General features: G+C 50.0%; 1 protein-coding gene across 3 annotated transcripts in view; it reads right to left on the bottom strand.

Annotated features, from left to right (window-relative positions):
* Positions 1 to 20,118, bottom strand: part of TRRAP (transformation/transcription domain associated protein) — a 141,165-nt gene that overhangs the window by 100,601 nt on the left and 20,446 nt on the right. For all 3 annotated transcript variants that reach the window (XM_073648014.1, XM_073648015.1, XM_073648016.1), the window contains exons 15-27: positions 19,670 to 19,988; positions 17,303 to 17,400; positions 16,502 to 16,696; positions 14,594 to 14,785; positions 13,782 to 13,947; positions 13,444 to 13,700; positions 11,739 to 11,939; positions 10,031 to 10,182; positions 7,822 to 8,021; positions 7,160 to 7,377; positions 6,848 to 7,045; positions 4,929 to 5,189; positions 4,692 to 4,853 (exon numbers count right to left, since the gene is read on the bottom strand). In XM_073648014.1, the coding sequence (XP_073504115.1) occupies positions 4,692 to 4,853; positions 4,929 to 5,189; positions 6,848 to 7,045; positions 7,160 to 7,377; positions 7,822 to 8,021; positions 10,031 to 10,182; positions 11,739 to 11,939; positions 13,444 to 13,700; positions 13,782 to 13,947; positions 14,594 to 14,785; positions 16,502 to 16,696; positions 17,303 to 17,400; positions 19,670 to 19,988 (2,619 nt within the window). The remainder of the gene's footprint in view (positions 1 to 4,691; positions 4,854 to 4,928; positions 5,190 to 6,847; positions 7,046 to 7,159; positions 7,378 to 7,821; positions 8,022 to 10,030; positions 10,183 to 11,738; positions 11,940 to 13,443; positions 13,701 to 13,781; positions 13,948 to 14,593; positions 14,786 to 16,501; positions 16,697 to 17,302; positions 17,401 to 19,669; positions 19,989 to 20,118) is intronic.

Below are 20,118 nucleotides of genomic sequence, written 5' to 3'. Positions count from 1 at the left end.
ATCTTCAGGAAAACCATAGAATCCCTGTACTGAAAAGTTCTACAACTTCACATCATCACGGCTCTCAAGATCTCGGGTTACTGTCAGGAAAGAGAAACCTTGTTTACTTCCAAAAGCTGAAACTTTCACTGATGATAAAGTGTAATGTCACCTACACGTCATCAGAGACAACTTATAGCCCGGAGACGTAAACAAGGACGTATCCATTCACTGAAAGCAAGTGGGGATGCTGAAAATGGTAAAAAATGGAAACACAAATAATGTTACACAGTTGCAGAAATTTTTAGTGTTTAACGAATAAGCTTTATTTACAGGATATCAGAGAATTAATTGAAATATCTGGTTGGAAGCGTTATGGATTTTTTTCTTTCCCTGTCAGTACAGAAGGGAAGACATAACCACTGAGTCACAGGTTCTTGTGGATCAGTGATCACTCCTGACAAGTCATTCTTGGTATAATTAAAAACTAATAATTAAATATTTCGGAGCCCCTTTTCTTAGAATGATGTTGTGCCTTTCCTCTGTTAATACTCCTGAAAATGTATTGTATTGGTATTACGGCTGTTTGTTCCTATATAGTCTGATATTTTCCAATCAATCAGTGTAGTGAGTGCAGGGTCTGACCCTATTGCCAAGGATAAAAGGCTATTCCAAGAAAGACAAGTCAATCCCTTATCCACAGGCTCTGCAGTCCAGTCTTGAATGGAGTGGAGGTGCGCATGCTCGGCCTCTGGTCCATTCATTGTCCTTAGGTCTGGCGGCGGAGTGCGAGAGGGGCGGCGGGGAGCGAGAGGGGCGGCGGGGAGCGAGAGGGGCGGCGGGGAGCGAGAGGGGCGGCGGGGAGCGAGAGGGGCGGCGGGGAGCGAGAGGGGCGGCGGGGAGCGAGAGGGGCGGCGGAGAGCGAGAGGGGCGGCGGAGAGCGAGAGGGGCGGCGGAGAGCGAGAGGGGCGGCGGAGAGCGAGAGGGGCGGCGGAGAGCGAGAGGGGAGGCGGAGAGCGAGAGGGGAGGCGGAGAGCGAGAGGGGAGGCGGGGAGCGAGAGGGGAGGCGGGGAGCGAGAGGGGAGGCGGGGAGCGAGAGGGGAGGCGGGGAGCGAGAGGGGAGGCGGGGAGCGAGAGGGGAGGCGGGGAGCGAGAGGGGAGGCGGGGAGCGAGAGGGGAGGCGGGGAGCGAGAGGGGAGGCGGAGAGCGAGAGGGGAGGCGGAGAGCGAGAGGGGAGGCGGAGAGCGAGAGGGGAGGCGGAGAGCGAGAGGGGAGGCGGAGAGCGAGAGGGGAGGCGGAGAGCGAGAGGGGAGGCGGAGAGCGAGAGGGGAGGCGGAGAGCGAGAGGGGAGGCGGAGAGCGAGAGGGGAGGCGGAGAGCGAGAGGGGAGGCGGAGAGCGAGAGGGGAGGCGGAGAGCGAGAGGGGAGGCGGAGAGCGAGAGGGGAGGCGGAGAGCGAGAGGGGAGGCGGAGAGCGAGAGGGGAGGCGGAGAGCGAGAGGGGAGGCGGAGAGCGAGAGGGGAGGCGGAGAGCGAGAGGGGCGGCGGGGAGCGAGAGGGGCGGCGGGGAGCGAGAGGGGCGGCGGGGAGCGAGAGGGGCGGCGGGGAGCGAGAGGGGCGGCGGGGAGCGAGAGGGGCGGCGGGGAGCGAGAGGGGCGGCGGGGAGCGAGAGGGGCGGCGGGGAGCGAGAGGGGCGGCGGAGAGCGAGAGGGGCGGCGGAGAGCGAGAGGGGCGGCGGAGAGCGAGAGGGGCGGCGGAGAGCGAGAGGGGCGGCGGAGAGCGAGAGGGGAGGCGGAGAGCGAGAGGGGAGGCGGAGAGCGAGAGGGGAGGCGGGGAGCGAGAGGGGAGGCGGGGAGCGAGAGGGGAGGCGGGGAGCGAGAGGGGAGGCGGGGAGCGAGAGGGGAGGCGGGGAGCGAGAGGGGAGGCGGGGAGCGAGAGGGGAGGCGGGGAGCGAGAGGGGAGGCGGGGAGCGAGAGGGGAGGCGGGGAGCGAGAGGGGAGGCGGGGAGCGAGAGGGGAGGCGGGGAGCGAGAGGGGAGGCGGGGAGCGAGAGGGGAGGCGGGGAGCGAGAGGGGAGGCGGAGAGCGAGAGGGGAGGCGGAGAGCGAGAGGGGAGGCGGAGAGCGAGAGGGGAGGCGGAGAGCGAGAGGGGAGGCGGAGAGCGAGAGGGGAGGCGGAGAGCGAGAGGGGAGGCGGAGAGCGAGAGGGGAGGCGGAGAGCGAGAGGGGAGGCGGAGAGCGAGAGGGGAGGCGGAGAGCGAGAGGGGAGGCGGAGAGCGAGAGGGGAGGCGGAGAGCGAGAGGGGAGGCGGAGAGCGAGAGGGGAGGCGGAGAGCGAGAGGGGCGGCGGAGAGCGAGAGGGGCGGCGGAGAGCGAGAGGGGCGGCGGAGAGCGAGAGGGGCGGCGGAGAGCGAGAGGGGCGGCGGAGAGCGAGAGGGGAGGCGGAGAGCGAGAGGGGAGGCGGGGAGCGAGAGGGGAGGCGGGGAGCGAGAGGGGAGGCGGGGAGCGAGAGGGGAGGCGGGGAGCGAGAGGGGAGGCGGGGAGCGAGAGGGGAGGCGGGGAGCGAGAGGGGAGGCGGGGAGCGAGAGGGGAGGCGGGGAGCGAGAGGGGAGGCGGGGAGCGAGAGGGGAGGCGGAGAGCGAGAGGGGAGGCGGAGAGCGAGAGGGGAGGCGGAGAGCGAGAGGGGAGGCGGAGAGCGAGAGGGGAGGCGGAGAGCGAGAGGGGAGGCGGAGAGCGAGAGGGGAGGCGGAGAGCGAGAGGGGAGGCGGAGAGCGAGAGGGGAGGCGGAGAGCGAGAGGGGAGGCGGAGAGCGAGAGGGGAGGCGGAGAGCGAGAGGGGAGGCGGAGAGCGAGAGGGGAGGCGGAGAGCGAGAGGGGAGGCGGAGAGCGAGAGGGGAGGCGGAGAGCGAGAGGGGAGGCGGAGAGCGAGAGGGGAGGCGGAGAGCGAGAGGGGCGGCGGGGAGCGAGAGGGGCGGCGGGGAGCGAGAGGGGCGGCGGGGAGCGAGAGGGGCGGCGGGGAGCGAGAGGGGCGGCGGGGAGCGAGAGGGGCGGCGGGGAGCGAGAGGGGCGGCGGGGAGCGAGAGGGGCGGCGGGGAGCGAGAGGGGCGGCGGGGAGCGAGAGGGGCGGCGGAGAGCGAGAGGGGCGGCGGAGAGCGAGAGGGGCGGCGGAGAGCGAGAGGGGCGGCGGAGAGCGAGAGGGGCGGCGGAGAGCGAGAGGGGAGGCGGAGAGCGAGAGGGGAGGCGGGGAGCGAGAGGGGAGGCGGGGAGCGAGAGGGGAGGCGGGGAGCGAGAGGGGAGGCGGGGAGCGAGAGGGGAGGCGGGGAGCGAGAGGGGAGGCGGGGAGCGAGAGGGGAGGCGGGGAGCGAGAGGGGAGGCGGGGAGCGAGAGGGGAGGCGGGGAGCGAGAGGGGAGGCGGGGAGCGAGAGGGGAGGCGGGGAGCGAGAGGGGAGGCGGGGAGCGAGAGGGGAGGCGGGGAGCGAGAGGGGAGGCGGAGAGCGAGAGGGGAGGCGGAGAGCGAGAGGGGAGGCGGAGAGCGAGAGGGGAGGCGGAGAGCGAGAGGGGAGGCGGAGAGCGAGAGGGGAGGCGGAGAGCGAGAGGGGAGGCGGAGAGCGAGAGGGGAGGCGGAGAGCGAGAGGGGAGGCGGAGAGCGAGAGGGGAGGCGGAGAGCGAGAGGGGAGGCGGAGAGCGAGAGGGGAGGCGGAGAGCGAGAGGGGAGGCGGAGAGCGAGAGGGGAGGCGGAGAGCGAGAGGGGAGGCGGAGAGCGAGAGGGGAGGCGGAGAGCGAGAGGGGAGGCGGGGAGCGAGAGGGGAGGCGGGGAGCGAGAGGGGAGGCGGGGAGCGAGAGGGGAGGCGGGGAGCGAGAGGGGAGGCGGGGAGCGAGAGGGGAGGCGGGGAGCGAGAGGGGAGGCGGGGAGCGAGAGGGGAGGCGGGGAGCGAGAGGGGAGGCGGGGAGCGAGAGGGGAGGCGGAGAGCGAGAGGGGAGGCGGAGAGCGAGAGGGGAGGCGGAGAGCGAGAGGGGAGGCGGAGAGCGAGAGGGGAGGCGGAGAGCGAGAGGGGAGGCGGAGAGCGAGAGGGGAGGCGGAGAGCGAGAGGGGAGGCGGAGAGCGAGAGGGGAGGCGGAGAGCGAGAGGGGAGGAGGAGAGCGAGAGGGGAGGCGGAGAGCGAGAGGGGAGGCGGAGAGCGAGAGGGGAGGCGGAGAGCGAGAGGGGAGGCGGAGAGCGAGAGGGGAGGCGGAGAGCGAGAGGGGAGGCGGAAAGCAGAGTTACACAGAACCCCGATCTCGGGATAGTTGGGGTCCTAAAGGTCATACCCAAAAAATCAGCACGTTATTCCCTAGTTTACTGAAAGGGAATAACTTGCTTATCTGAGAGTAATGTTTTAAAGTGTTTTTTTATTTTTCAGCAAAAAAAAGGGGGGGGTAGGGTGTGAATGGGGCTGGCTGTCTGCCCTCTCCAAAAGCTAAGCCACCCCACTTCTCTGTCACAGTGGATAGGCTGGGACCCAATATATGGAGCGGTGACTAGTCAATAAGGGCACCCGGCCTTAAAGAATTATATTGCTAAAGGTATGCAACGTAACACTCATTTACTTAAATTCTACTTTTGGCTAGAAAGTCCAGGTTATTGTGACCCAGCGGTATAGCCCGGCTCTTAAACCCATCAGTGAATAGCAATGCAGCCTTCTACAATGAGGGGAAAGCAGAGATGTATATGATAAGTTACCTCGGAGTAGAAGACCTTGTGCTCCACCACATTGAGGTCCATGGTGAACAGCCTTGGCTGCAGTGTGGTGCAGAAGGTGTTCCCCTCCATCAGGCCGATCTGAGCGTTCGCTGGCTGGTGACGCAGGAGGTGCTTCTTAGGAGGAACCATGTCTTGTAACACCTAGAAGATAACAAACCATTAGGACTGTAAAGGAAAACCCGACCATGGGAGATTGTGGTCCAGTCCGCACATTACCTCTTTATGGGGTTCCATGATCATGGTGACGCCTTTGCCGGTCACTTGGGCCAGGACCTGCAGAGAGTGCATGGCTTGCTTTCGTACAGTCGGGTTGGGTGACGTGACTTCTCGCACAAGATCGTGTGTGACCAGGTGGAAGGACTTCTCTTGTGCCGTTGTTATGTCCTCCGTCTTCTCCTCGTCCTTCAGTGGGGTGGCACATCTGATCAATAATTGCTCCAGAGTCGTCTTTGCCATAGCAACAGCTCCATTAGAAACCTAAGTCCAGAAATAATCCCATAAAACAAGTGCACCTATAGATATAGGTCAAGATATAGAGACATAATGCATGACCATACAAAGGCTTTGCATAGTGCTGGGCGCCCCCTAGTGGCTCTGGATGTTGTGTCTACACAACAATGTTTTTTCTTTTATTTCAGTTACCACCAGGTGATGCAAAGGACAACTAGGAAGCCGTGGTACATGACACAGTATGTTTAGGCTCAGGACACTGTGTACATCTGGGGTACTTTGTAACAGCGGATTAGGTGTTGGACCCCCACCGATAGGATAGGATATCATGGCCTAAAAATAAGCCATCAACACCAAAGTCCTGGAAAATCCCTTTAAAGTGAATCGTTAGCAGGTTTTTGAAATGTAATGTGAGAGCAGCATGATGTAGGGGCAGATACTCTGATTCACTTACTAGTCTGTGTGTTTCAATAAAATCAGTGATTAATCAGCAGATAATCACTAGAGGACTAGGTGTCTGGTGTCTGCTAGTCCTCCTTTGTAACCCCGCCCCCAGCACTGATTGGCAGAAAGCTATCAATCCGTGGTGTGGGCGGGGTTATACACTGCTCAGCATTCCGAGCACTGCTGCACCCAGTAAACTAAGCGATACATCGCTGGAATCAGGGTCTCCGACGCCACACCATGCTGATGTCAGATTACATAGCAAAAAACCTTGTGACGGATTCTTTTTAAAATCACAAAACACACAATGATTCTTTGCAAGAAAAGCTCAGATCCACCAGCATGAACTGTAGGAAATCTCTGTTCTTACGAAAGTCACATCAACGTAACCAAAGAAAAAACAGAAAGCAAACTAATAGGAGGCTATGTGGGGGCTCATACAGTATACCGGGGGCGATGTGGGGGTATCATACTGTATACAGGGGGCTATGTGCAAGTACATATTGTATATAGAGAGGCTATGTGGGGGTCTCATACTGTATATAGAGGGCTGTGTGTAAGTTCATACAGAATATGGGGGGCTGTGCGTGGGTACATACTGTATATAGAGAGGCTATGTAGGGGCTCATACTGTATACGTGGGCTATGTGGGGATCCCATACTGTATAGAGGGGGCTATGTTGGGGCTCATACTGTATATGGCGAGCTATGTGGGCGCTCACACTGTATTCAGGAGGCTATGTGGGGGCTTACTGTATATAGGGGGCTATGTTGGGGTTCATATTGTACAGAGGGGGCCATGTGGGGGCTTGTACTGTATGTAAGGGGATGCATGTGTGCTTTTACAGTATATAGGGGGCTGTATGTGAGCTCATACAGCATATGGGGGACGGTGTGCGGGTACATACTGTATATAGGGGGATGTCCGCATACTTAATTCTGCTCAACATTAAGTGATACAATATTAATATAAAATAAATTAGAATAGGTTAATATTAAATATTGAGCAGAATTAGTTTCAGCCTATTAGTTCAGCCTCCACTACAGTCATGGTCTCTCTTGTGGCCCCTTGGGAAAATTGCCCATTCCTGATCTATTCACATTCACTGATGCCATTCATCCTGTCAGTTATAGGGCCGCCAAGCCCCCCAAATCTGTGTGTATCTAACCCTTGAGAAAAGATTACAGGTGGCCCAGGCAAGTATATCTGGTATAAGCCGAATTGTGCAGTTGTTAAATACCTCCCCGGTCAGGTCCATCATGACGAAGAGCAGGGCTTTTAGGAAGGTCTGCTGATTCTGAAGCACCCAGATCAGAGGAAGGCGTTCCATGAGGAACTTAATGGAGACCACTCCGCCAAGCTTGGCATACCAGGCTTGTTCATAGCAGCAGGCACACAACCGCTCCACAATGTAAGAGAACAGCGGGAGCTGGCACGCCTGAGGGAGAAAAACAAATCGCTATTTACTTCTACAGTATACGATAGCCAGCCAAATCTAAGGAAAAAACAGACATATTAGAAGGTGGAAGTGGAAACTTCATCATGTCGTTACCCTTTCTTTAGATCCAAGGATAATACTGGCGACATCGAATATCACCGCCAAGGCGACCTCGCCTATCTTGCACAACTCCTTCTCTTCGTAGGCCATGCAGATGGCGATGGCATCGATCAGCACCAGGGGGTCCATGCCTTTTGAACCATTCTCTTCACTGTGAAACATGGCTGTGCTGGGCTGACTGCCAACCTGGTAGCACTGGAGCAGGAACGGGCCTAAAGAAAAGTAGACAAATGCAATTATAGATTTGCTCTTGGAAAATGGAACGAAAAAGGTCAGCAAGAATGCACGCACGCCCTGTGCATGCACGCCCGGCCGGCCGGGCTGAGCATGCAAGCACGCACGGGCTGAGCATTCAAGCACGCACGCCCGCCCGGCCTGAGCACGCACGCCCACCCGGCCGGGCTGAGCACGCGAGCACGCACGCCCGGGCTGAGCACGCGAGCACGCACGCCCGGGCTGAGCATGCACGGATGCACAGATAGAGATAGCCATTGGTATTTAATGTATGGTCAGCATAAAGCACTGCTGGAAACCAGACTGAGCCTTCAGCTTCTCCCCTATTTGTGAACAAGAGCCCCCAAGAACATCATAGAATGGAAATCCCAGATTTCGGACGACTAAAATTGCACAAGAACGGTCATCAAACGCCAACTCACCACATTGCTGGGCCACTGCTACCATGGTGTAATGGCGGATCAGGCTGGCAACAAAGGGAAGGGCACTAGGTCTCAGGTCCTTGATGACAGCAGACATGAAGGCTCCAGTTAGGGCCTGCTCAAAGGTCTTGCGGGCTGGAGTGTCCTGAGCTTTGTAGCGATGCGAGATGATGACGCTGGGGATGGATTTTTCAGTAAAACTGTGGAAAGGGCAGGAGGAGAAAACACAACTATTAGCAGCAGCGCCGGAAGCCATAAATTCTGTTCATCACCGGCTTCCCGGCCGATACATCTTCCACACTGGAGCAGCTCTGATCCGACTCATCTATCGCATTTTCATTTTGTCACCTATTAGGCTAAAAAGTGACAGATGGCTCAATCTGACAGCGAGCATTTAAAGGCAGCAGTCTGGTGAGAGATGCACTGAGAATAGGTGGCACAGGCTATTACCACGCTGGCCTTTACCAAGGGCGGTCCGCTATCGATTAGGGCGTGAGGATCGCAAACGTTTTGGAGGATAAATTGCCCACTCTTGGCCTTTTTGTAAATGCAGCATTTACACAGTACACCCGGTAATTATCCAGCTGGGAGGCCGCAATGAACTACTCATTGATTTCATTAAAAACTTTATACCCAAAACATCAGTCTTAAGCCAGATGAGCAGCAAAGCAACAACTATGTCCTCACTCATGAGACATACAGCGAAAAATGAAACATTACATGGCTTGCATGTAAGCCAAGAATGGGGCCACAGACCCAAATATTGGGGCCACTGTGACTACACAGGTAGCCATGCATCTCTCTCCATTCACTTCTATGCATAGCTGAGCATGCAAATGAAAGAGTTACACAAGGGCAACCACTTCTCCGCTCATTGGCTACAAGAGCGCTCCTTTGAGGAGACATATACGGGTCACACATATGAAGCCAAAACTTGTTTTGCGGTTGTTGTGAATGGCACTGCATGCGCCATTCCCCATTTATCCCAATGTACTGAAAAAGTGTGCTTGGCTACTTTCTATAGAAGTGAATGGAGAAAGTAGAGGATGCACAACTACCATGTTTCTCCGGAATTAAGACAGGGTCTTATATTATTTTTTGCCCTGATGGATTGGTTTGGGCTTATTTTCAGGACAAGTCTTATTTTTTCCATGAACAATCCACATCCATTCTTGAACAACAACAAAAAAAAAACATCAACACTTAATCAAATATAATCATGTCTTCACACTGCACATACACACGTAAGTACACACACCCACTGCACATACATTTACACATACAGCACATACATACACCCACTGCACACACATTTACACACACATGCACACACATACACCCACTGCATACATTTACACACATGCACACGCATACATTTACACACACATGCACAGAGCACATACATACACCCACTGCATACATTTACACATACAGCACATACATACACCCTGCACATACACACATACACATTGCATATACACATGTATACACACACTGCACATACACATGTACACACACACATTGCACATATGGTACATACCAGCCAGTCTCTTCTTTAGTTCCTCTACACTCCTGCACTAGCTAACAAGTCAAAAAAAAAAAAAAAACCTCCACTAGACAGCATGCATCTGCTGCAGATACATTACATCTAGAACGGTGCTTCCTCTATCGGTGACTTTAAAAAGTTATTGTGATAGCACTTAGAAAGGATTTATCAGCGTGATTAATTAATCAACATTTACTTTAATGTAGTGGCAGATGGAGATAGTGTTCTTCTACGGTCCCCAGGTAGAGGCGTCCCCACCATGTACCCGTCACTGCACATAATGTTCTCTTTCCTGACTGGCAAATCGTATTACAATGTGCTGCTCTCCCCTCCGGCTGAGATTACTGATAGACAATCCCCTTAGCACCGGGAGAGGGAAATATACTTGTATCAACGGAAAGTAAAAAAATAGTCATGCACTGGGTAAAGAGTAAATCAACAAGCCCCATTAAAGGGGTCATCTAAGGACGCAAAAAGAAAAAAAGTATAAGCTGATCGCACCCAGGCAAGAATCAATCGATTTTCTACTCGTCCAAGTCAAACAAGGAAGGTTTGGGATTGCCCCTCATACAAATAGGACCCCTCCACCCCAGCCCACACGTGATGTCCTTATGCCCTGGCAGGACACATGGACAAAGGTTGCAAACAGTCTGGATTTCTTACTTGGGATGAGCCAGCAGCTGGTACAAGGCATGTTTATTATCATCCAGGCTCATCATGGCCACCAGGAAACATTTGATCACTTCCCAGGCCTGTCTCCGATAGTAGGGCTCAGTGTTTGCGCTTTTCAAACAATCCAACGCTGTCTCGATGGACTAAAACAGCAAACAGTGATTAAAACTCTTGCAAAACACACACAGTGCCGCTGAAGTCTCCTAGGAAATCTGCTTTATTGCAAAAGTGCTAAAAAAAACTTCTGCTTCTCTGCACTTCTGATGTCACATTTTTATTTCAAACTTATATACAGATTCAAAAATTAGTTAATCCATTACAGTGATGCAGCGTTCCAGTTCATTAAAACTGATTGCCTAATCCTAAGGATAGGTCATGAATATTAGATTAGTAGGGGTCGGACTCTTGTTTAAAGGAGCAGTAGCACCCTACACTGTGTCCCCATCACTGTTAAAGAAGTTGCTCATGTTTGGAAAAACATTGCTCCCAAGACCTGTGTCTCAACTGACAGAGGAGCTATATGAGACCTGTGTCTCAAGTGACAGAGGCGCTGTATCATAAGCACACATACCTATGAACTTCTGGAGAGGTAATGTGACATCAGAAGAAATAAATCATCTTCTCGCTGAGAGTCCAGCCTCAGTCTTCGGTGCGCAGTCAGCCGAGGAGGTTTAGTTCTTCTGTCACAGTCCTTCTTCGACAGCTCCCCAGTAAGTGTGCTTACTATCCTGCTCCTCTGTCAGTTGAGAGACAGGTCTCGGGAACGGTGTTTCTTTAGACTGCAGCCCATCCTGATACGTAACTAGGACAGGCTGACAATTGAAATACATGATGGAGGGGCCCACTTTATTACATTCTTGGAGAACCCCTTTTAGAAGCAAATGTCCAAGAACTGGGCAATTTCGTTAATTCCCAGCACAGCATATCTCCATATATTTATTAGAACCTGCTCTAGATCAACTAGTTGTCACCTCTCCAGTGAATAAGTCATAATTACTTATGGCTGGAATACCCCTTTAATAGCCTATACAAGGCTCAATATATAAACCAATCTGCAATTAGCTCCCTCTAGTGTCAGCCACAGGTAGAAGATTTGTTGCCATTTATCTTTGGATGTATTAAGGGAGGCAGGAGATTTGGAGCTAAAAGACTAATAAGATATAGTATAAAATAAATGAGAGCAGAACTGTTTCGACCGCGTCTTTTCCCGCTAACTACAATCCCTCAACCAAAAAGTGTGGAAAATTAAATGTTACATAAAGAGCTTGGAATAAGACATTTACGTGATCACCTGATTGTAACGTGAATTTCACACCCGATTAAACCATAATTATTATGAGACTGGAGCTGACCTTTAAAGATCACAAGTCAAAATATCACGGCGCGCCTCTGGGGTGGATTCACGCGTCGCCATAAACAACAAACCAGGTTATTAAAAGAAATAAACTTTCCATATCCACAGAAATTAACATTTTGTTTTCTTTAATAAAGGCACAGAGGCTCAGAAATGAGAAGAGCAATGAATTATCCGATGATTGCTAACATTTAAAGCGACATTACCTTATTCACAGTTGCCAAATATCCCATAATAGCAAGCTATTCTACCCGCATGGAGCTGTCTTAACACCGGCCCCCCATCTGCAGAAGATGCCTCCAAGATCAGGGGGCCCGCGTAGGTCTAAGGTTGATGCACCCTTACCTTTTCCATGGGAAGCTGAATTGACGCCTTGCAGTCTGCAAACTCCACGGTAATGCTCGGCCCTAGGATTTCCGTCACAACATAATGAAGTTTTTGGGACTCTTTCAGCATTTTCCGATTGCTTCCACCAAATTTGCCAAGGACTCTGTAAGCCACATGGGAGATGCTGTCTGCGGGATTACGCAGGGTCCTCCACAAGGCCTAGGACACAGAATATGGACATGGAGCTCACAGACAGTGGCTAAACATGAAGCTCATGGGACCTAATGCAAAAATTTTCAACAGTACCGGTCTTCTCATATGGGCTAAAGGGAACTGCTATGGGTCCCTGTAGGCGCCAGCGACTGCAACCCCTGCACCCTCTATAGTCACATTCTCACTCACAGGTCAAATCAGCTGATTATGGAGGTGCTGTGAGATGGATTCTCACTGACCCGATATTGATGACGTATGTTAGATATCAAATTATGGAAGAAACCCCTTATACAAAAAAAAAAAAAAACCTCCTGTAAAATAGTGGCTCGGGATGTAGGTCTGACTCTCTACAATGCTTTACACTGCAGCTTTGCCCTTTCAGTTTGGCAGAAACCACCAGGGAAAAAAGATGGCAACACATATATACACACCTAGACATCGCCATACTTCATAATCAGAATGCCTCAAAGTAACCACTAGAAGCTCCTTCCACTCCTGGTCTCCCAAATTACCCATAATCTTCAAAGGGTTATTCCCATCTTCATAGACTAACATTATTGAACAGTGCTTGTAAAAAAAAAAACAAGAACTTTACCAATGTACTGTTTATTAAAATTTTCTTCCGTTTACAGCTGGTTGCCTAGAAGACCAACCACCGCTGAAGTCCGGCAATGAAGCTCTGGCCTGGATTAGGAGGTACCAACGCGCTCCAGTGATACCGCTAGCTTCAAAGCAGTATTTACAGGCTCAATAGAAAAGATCTGGTAAACTCTGCACACGTTCTGCCACCGCTGCTAGAAAGCGGTGGTCGTCAGTCACCTAGACAACAAGCTGTATTGAAAAGCATTAATATCTTGAGAATGGCTAAAAAATGGTAAATGACAAAAGTGATGTTTTTTTACAAGAACTATCTGAAAATACCCATCTATAGTGTGACGCAGAGGTGCAAAATAAATACCCGTAAAACTAGGAAGAGTAGTCGTATGCCGCAGTGACACGGGGCTCAGTAGGCCCTCCTGTCAGTGGGTCACAAATAAGGATTCAGAACCATGGATCAGTTTGATGGTTGCGAACCCGAGCGAAACTTCACAAATAGAAAAGCTACTTTCCCAATTACAGAAGTAATAGCCTTGTGAGCGTACAAAACATAGTCCCGGATACTTCAGACATACTGGACAAGTGACAAACCCTATTCAGAGAATTATACATGGACCAGAAATTTCCCATCACTTACTGATAGTAAACTAACTGAACAAAAACCACATGAAACTTTATAGAAACGATGTTTGGAAGATTTCGAGAAAGTCTGTTTCCCATTGGAAAGGAATGTGTGAAAGTTTACTTTTCTCAGGTCTCGATTATGTTGGAAAATGCCACCAAAGTCACCTGGGAGACCAGTGTGAAATATCGCCACACACGGGGATGCAGAGTATACAGCGTACGCCGCGGCAATGAATCACTCGGCTGACGTGCACTTCCGCTGCCCCCCGGTGGTAGAGAAGAGGATTACCTGCATCAGCTCAGCCCGGACAGGCTGGATGTGATCGTAGAGGAAGTCCGGTTGCAGATTATCCACGCACAGCTCCAGGGTCCGCAGACCTTGACTCACTAACGTCTGGGAGCCGTTTAATGCCGACACTAACGGATCCATCAGCATGGGGAGGTACGGCAGCAAGGAGCTGAGGCGGACGGGCACGGTGAGACACAGCTCCACAAAGAGATCCTTCATGTGCTGCTTGTGGAGGCCGCTCTGTAACATGTTAAGGCCTAAAAAAACAGGAAAAAAAAAAGGATTAAAAAACGGAAAAAGTATATTTATAGGCTGATGCTATCAAGGCGGTGACTGACCTTGCAGCAGATTGGGTAACAAAGGCAGAAACTCCTGGTACAGAAGATCATGGCTGCCACCACCGATAGACCGAAACAAAGCCCGGAGCAGTAAGAAGTAGTTGTACGGTTCCTTGGCCGTCTGGGCCAGCTCCATCGAGCTGTTCACAATTTTGTGCAAATGGGGCTGCGGACGAGAAACCAAAGAAAAATAATTGCCCTACGAAAACAGCATAAATTATCTTATATAGTTACAAGGATATAAGTGAGCCCCAAATCACAGACCCCCACCGCTCTGGAGATTGACTGCAGCCATGAAGTTTCCTGCAGAGCTGGGAGACCGGGACTAGCACTGTAGTCATTCTCAGACTGGTTCTCGTCTGACCACCCGCATCATAAAGCGATGGTATACATAGCGATATGAAGTCATCTTCTGATTTTGGAAGGAGGGGGCACTATAATGCTGAAAATAAAAGGGGACATTGCTCCAATTTAGTGCAACGTCCCCTTACTATTTTGCAACACGGTACAAGTCGCCAATGTGTGGGAAACTGCAGCAAAGTGCATTTGTGAAGATCCCTGCAGAGAAGACGTACATGGGGGTGTAACCCTAAGTCAGAGCGGAAGCCCATTCATCCTCGAGATCAGTGCAGGTCTCAATCATAACGCAACACGGCATCGCTTTGGAACTACCTCTAAGACCTAGACTCATCCTTGCACTGCATCCCTCCGTCTGCTGCTTTTCTAGTAAACAGATTTATTCGGCACGGTCCTGACGTGTGTAACGGGATCTTAATTACGAGGCCGGTCCATGCGGAGATGCTTCTCTTCACCTTAAGCATTTGTTCGTTATCCGCAGCAAACAGGGAAACCGAGCCAAACACCAGCTTGAACAGCTTGAGGTACAAGTTGGACAGCTCCACGTTGGATCCCATCTCCGGAAGCCTTTCCAGCAAATACTCCACCAGGATGGTAGCGAAGAGAGCGGACGTGGTGGGGTTCGCCAAGAAGGAGTTGGCAACGATCTGAAAAAACAAGACATTCACTCAGATCCAACATTCCTGAACCAAGGATGGGTCTCCCCGGCATCCGATCATTACCGCTGTCGCAGCCCCTGTAAAATCGAGAAAGAGCAAAGAGTAATGATTGCAAGGGAACAGCTCTGGATCAGAACCAAAGCCGACTTGTGTCATAATATTTGATTTGTGCTCTGGACAGAAAGTGCTCGGAATATATCAAGCACAAGAAAAAATCCTTTTATAGCAATCCTTTTCTATACAAAAATAAAAAGAATATCCATTTACTCACTGTTGACAGGACCAGATATATATACACACACACACACACACATATATATATACAGGGTGGGCCATTTATATGGATACACCTAAATTAAATGAGAATGGTTGGAGATATCAACTTCCTGTTTGTGGCACATTAGTATATGGGAGGGGGAAAACGTTACCAGATGGGTGGTGACCACACCCATGGTGGCCATTTTGAAGTCGACCATTTTGGATACAACTTTATTTTTTTCAATGGGAAGAGGGTCATGTGACACATCAAACTTATTGAGAATTTCATAAGAAACACAATGGTGTGCTTGGTTTTAACGTAACTTTATTCTTTCATGAGTTTTTTACAAGTTTATGACCACTTATAAAATGTGTTCAAAGTGCTGCCCATTGTGTTGGATTGTCAATGCAACCCTCTTCTCCCACTCTTGACACACTGATAGCAACACCGCAGAAGAAATGCTAGCACAGGCTTCCAGTATCCGTTGTTTCAGATACTGCACATCTCGTATCTTGATGGTATGGTGCGGTATATGGGGTACAAAGATAGCGGAGCCATTCTTCATCAATGGAAACCTCAATGCCATTGGATATCTGAAATTGCTACATGATGATGTGTTGCCCTCTTTATGCACTGAAGATGGCACGGTCCCTGAGTTTTTCCAACAAGATGGTGCACCACCACATTATGGGTGTCAGGTCCGAGCATTCCTACATGAACAGTTTCCTGGAAAGTGGATTGATCGTCGTGGGCCAGTTGAATGGCCACCAAGGTCTCCCGATCTGACCCCTAGACTTTTATCTTTGGGGTCATCTGAAGGCAATTGTCTATGCTGTGAAGATACGAGATGTGCTGCATCTGAAACAATGGATGGTGCCACAAACAAGAAGTGGATTTCACCAACCATTCCCATTTAATTTAGGTGTATCCATATAAATGGCCCACCCTGTACATACACATATACACATATATATATACATAAATATATATCTCTATCTATCGGTATCTATATATATATATCTTTATATCCTCACCACCATAGACTGAGCGGTGCAGCAGGGCACACAGGCAACCTGCTGCTCTAATCAACTTCTCTTGGCCAGTCTTGCAACCAATGCATGGACACTAGTTACTGTTTCTGGGGATTAGTGAAGGTTAGGCAAAAAGATTTGTACTGCCCTGTTCCGGCAACTACTCTGGTTGCCTGTGGTAGCCAGACCGAAGCAGTCTTCACTTCGTGGGCACCATCTTCGCCACCTGCCATTGACTTAATGATACTTCATGAGCACATGCACTTAATGATTTTTTTTTTTTTAAAAACACTCCTACCTTTTTGTGTATACAGGTCCAATGCAGATCAATGTGCTTCTGTATTTAGATAGAAGCATGGTTTGCAAAAATGTACATACCGTCAAAATACGCAACGCTGAAAAACTAACACACACCTGGAGGGCGTAGTTCTTGGAGATCCTCTCCACCATGTAGGGAACTGTGGTCTGAAAAATCTCCTTAAACGTCAAAGGATTCATCATGGTGAAGACCCCTGCAAAATGCTCCAGCACCTCCTTCTCCTCTTTCATCCGCACGGTCTGACAGTTCGCTACGCGTATGTAGGTCTGTCCATTACCGGCAATCTGTACCTGGGAAGAAAATAAATGTATTCATACCGCACACACTATTCCCCGAGCTCAGGATCACAGCGTCCGATGTCTGGCATGTAAACTACAAGTGGGAGTCTCATATCGGATTGTTGGGTCGGGTGGCAAAGTACCAGCAGCGACGGTATTACTAATGAGGGGAGCGGCACTAACACAGGCACCAGGAGAGCAACGAGGGGACCTGCCATTAGTCCTGGCTCCAGTATATGGCAGATATGGGGCAAAACCCATAGATCTAAAACCCCACCAATCTGATAGTGATGACCAAACCCAAATACAGCTCATCAATATCTCAGTCCCCTTTACCGCAGGACCCCAGAAAAAATGTGAAACATGTAATGGATACCACTGAATGGTCCTCCATGTAGTCAGAGTAGTTCCCTGTCCTGACTCACACGGAGCAGTCCCAAGCAGTCCCAAGCAAGGGATCGCACATTATGACTTCTATAGGTATTTTTAATAACATTATGGAAGCCATTAAACTTGTGCTTAATTGCATAGATAGCGCACAATTACATTAACACGGCTGTAAAGGTGGCAGGACGGTTGTAGATGTGAACACTGGACATAGTGCAGCCCTGTGGTTACCTGGTAAATGTCCAGCGCCTGCATTGCATACTTCACAAGCTTAATGTAAATCTGTGTCTCTTTAGGTTGCAGTTGCTTATTAGGAACAAACTGCGTCTCTGAGAAATGCAAAAAAAAAAGTTAAAGAAGAGCAAAGCTTAAAAAAGTTGCCCGTTTTCAGAAAATCCCAGTTCCCAGGCAAAATATATATACACACAGTACAGACCAAAAGTTTGGACACTCCTTCTCATTTAAAGATTTTTCTGTATTTTCATGACTATGAAAATTGTACATTCATACTGAAGGCATCAAAACTATGAATTAACACATGTGGAATTATATACTTAACAAAAAAGTGTGAAACAACTGAAAATATGTCTTATATTCTAGGTTCTTCAAAGTAGCCACCTTTTGCTTTGATGACTGCTTTGCACACTCTTGGCATTCTCTTGATGAGCTTCAAGAGGTAGTCACCGGAAATGGTCTTCCAACAATCTTGAAGGAGTTCCCAGAGATGCTCAGCACTTGTTGGCCCTTTTGCCTTCACTCTGTGGTCCAGCTCACCCCAAACCATCTCGATTGGGTTCAGGTCTGGTGACTGTGGAGGCCAGGTCATCTGGCGTAGCACCCCATCACTCTCCTTCTTGGTCAAATAGCCCTTACACAGCCTGGGGGTGTGTTTGGGGTCATTGTCCTGTTGAAAAATAAATGATGGCCCAACTAAAAGCAAACCGGATGGAATAGCATGCCGCTGCAAGATGCTGTGGTAGCCATGCTGGTTCAGTATGCCTTCAATTGTGAATAAATCCCCAACAGTGTCACCAGCAAAGCACCCCCACACCATCACACCTCCTCCTCCATGCTTCACGGTGGGAACCAGGCATGTAGAGTCCATCCGTTCACCTTTTCTGCGTCGCACAAAGACACGGTGGTTGGAACCAAAGATCTCAAATTTGGACTCATCAGACCACAGCACAGATTTCCACTGGTCTAATGTCCATTCCTTGTGTTCTTTAGCCAAACAAGTCTCTTCTGCTTGTTGCCTGTCCTTAGCAGTGGTTTCCTAGCAGCTATTTTACCATGAAGGCCTGCTGCACAAAGTCTCCTCTTAACAGTTGTTGTAGAGATGTGTCTGCTGCTAGAACTCTGTGTGGCATTGACCTGGTCTCTAATCTGAGCTGCTGTTAACCTGAGATTTCTGAGACTGGTGACTCGGATAAACTTATCCTCAGAAGCAGAGGTGAATCTTGTTCTTCCTTTCCTGGGGCGGTCCTCATGTGAGCCAGTTTCTTTGTAGCGCTTGATGGTTTTTGCAACTTCACTTGGGGACACTTTCAAAGTTGTCCCAATTTTTCGCACTGACTGACCTTCATTTCTTAAAGTAATGATGGCCACTCGTTTTTCTTTACTTAGCTGCTTTTTTCTTGCCATAATACAAATTCTAACAGTCTATTCAGTAGGACTATCAGCTGTGTATCCACCAGACTTCTGCACAACACAACTGATGGTCCCAACCCCATTTATAAGGCAAGAAATCGCACTTATTAAACCTGACAGGGCACACCTGTGAAGTGAAAACCATTTCCGGTGACTACCTCTTGAAGCTCATCAAGAGAATGCCAAGAGTGTGCAAAGCAGTCATCAAAGCAAAAGGTGGCTACTTTGAAGAACCTAGAATATAAGACATATTTTCAGTTGTTTCACACTTTTTTGTTAAGTATATAATTCCACATGTGATAATTCATAGTTTTGATGCCTTCAGTGTGAATGTACCATTTTCAAAGTCATGAAAATACAGAAAAATCTGTAAATGAGAAGATGTGTCCAAACTTTTGGTCTGTAGTATATATATATATATATATATATATATATATATATATATATATATATATATATATATACACACACACACACACACACACACACATATATACACCATAAATATAATAAGAGATAGATAGATATACATACACACACACACATATATACATACACATTAAATACATAATAAAGTAATAAATATTATATTATACATATGATTATCTCAAACCATGCCTCATTCACTGTCCCGGGGTCCAGCTCAGAGTCTCCACCGCTGCTCTAAGGATCTGTCAATCAATGTGACTGTAGCAGATATCAGACGAGAGCAGCGGGGGCGACTCAGCGCTGGACCAAGGGACGGCAAGTAAAGCACAGCTTATTCTTTTAAAAAAAACAAACCCTGATGTTTATAATTGATGCTAATGGTTGCTAAAGTTAATATTTTCATTGTGTTAAAAAAAATGAAAAAATAAAGACTTAAAAAACAAAAAAAAGTGCACCCAGGGATCGGTAATTTCTATGGTGTTTACTGAATAACATATGAATATGTAAGAAAAGACAGATTACCACCAGGTGCTTTACAAGATGTGATTCCCCAGGTGATCGTCTTCACGCCGCATACCAACGTCTTGACCAGACTCCGGCAGTCGGTCACCTGGAAGGTTTGCTTGTCTTCCTTGTCCTTCTCCCCCTGCTTATCGAACACTAGGAGAGGGACCTGGGTGAGGGGGGTAGACGGAGCAGTGGGCAAAGCATTGGCTGGCGCTGGGGCAGGAACACTAGCTAGGAGGGCATCGGCAGCACAAAGCTCAGACTGGGGCTTGCACTTCTTGAAAATGGCGGATAACTGGTAGCGGGCGATGGTGTGGAACTTCAGAACGAAAACCTGGAGAAATACAAAGTCAAATGTTAAAAACCAACAGGAGAGCATACAAAAAGTATACTGAAAAGTTGAGAACCTGAGAAGTTGCTGACCCCGACAAACCCCTATAATTGCTTTCCTCAGTGTTTCTGCA

This window comes from Phyllobates terribilis, unplaced genomic scaffold, assembly GCF_046119375.1.
Source record: "Phyllobates terribilis strain yellow unplaced genomic scaffold, ASM4611937v1 Scaffold_9__5_contigs__length_417890890, whole genome shotgun sequence".
In the NCBI taxonomy this organism is placed as follows: domain Eukaryota; kingdom Metazoa; phylum Chordata; class Amphibia; order Anura; family Dendrobatidae; genus Phyllobates; species Phyllobates terribilis.
This window is presented reverse-complemented; position numbering and strand designations above follow the sequence as displayed.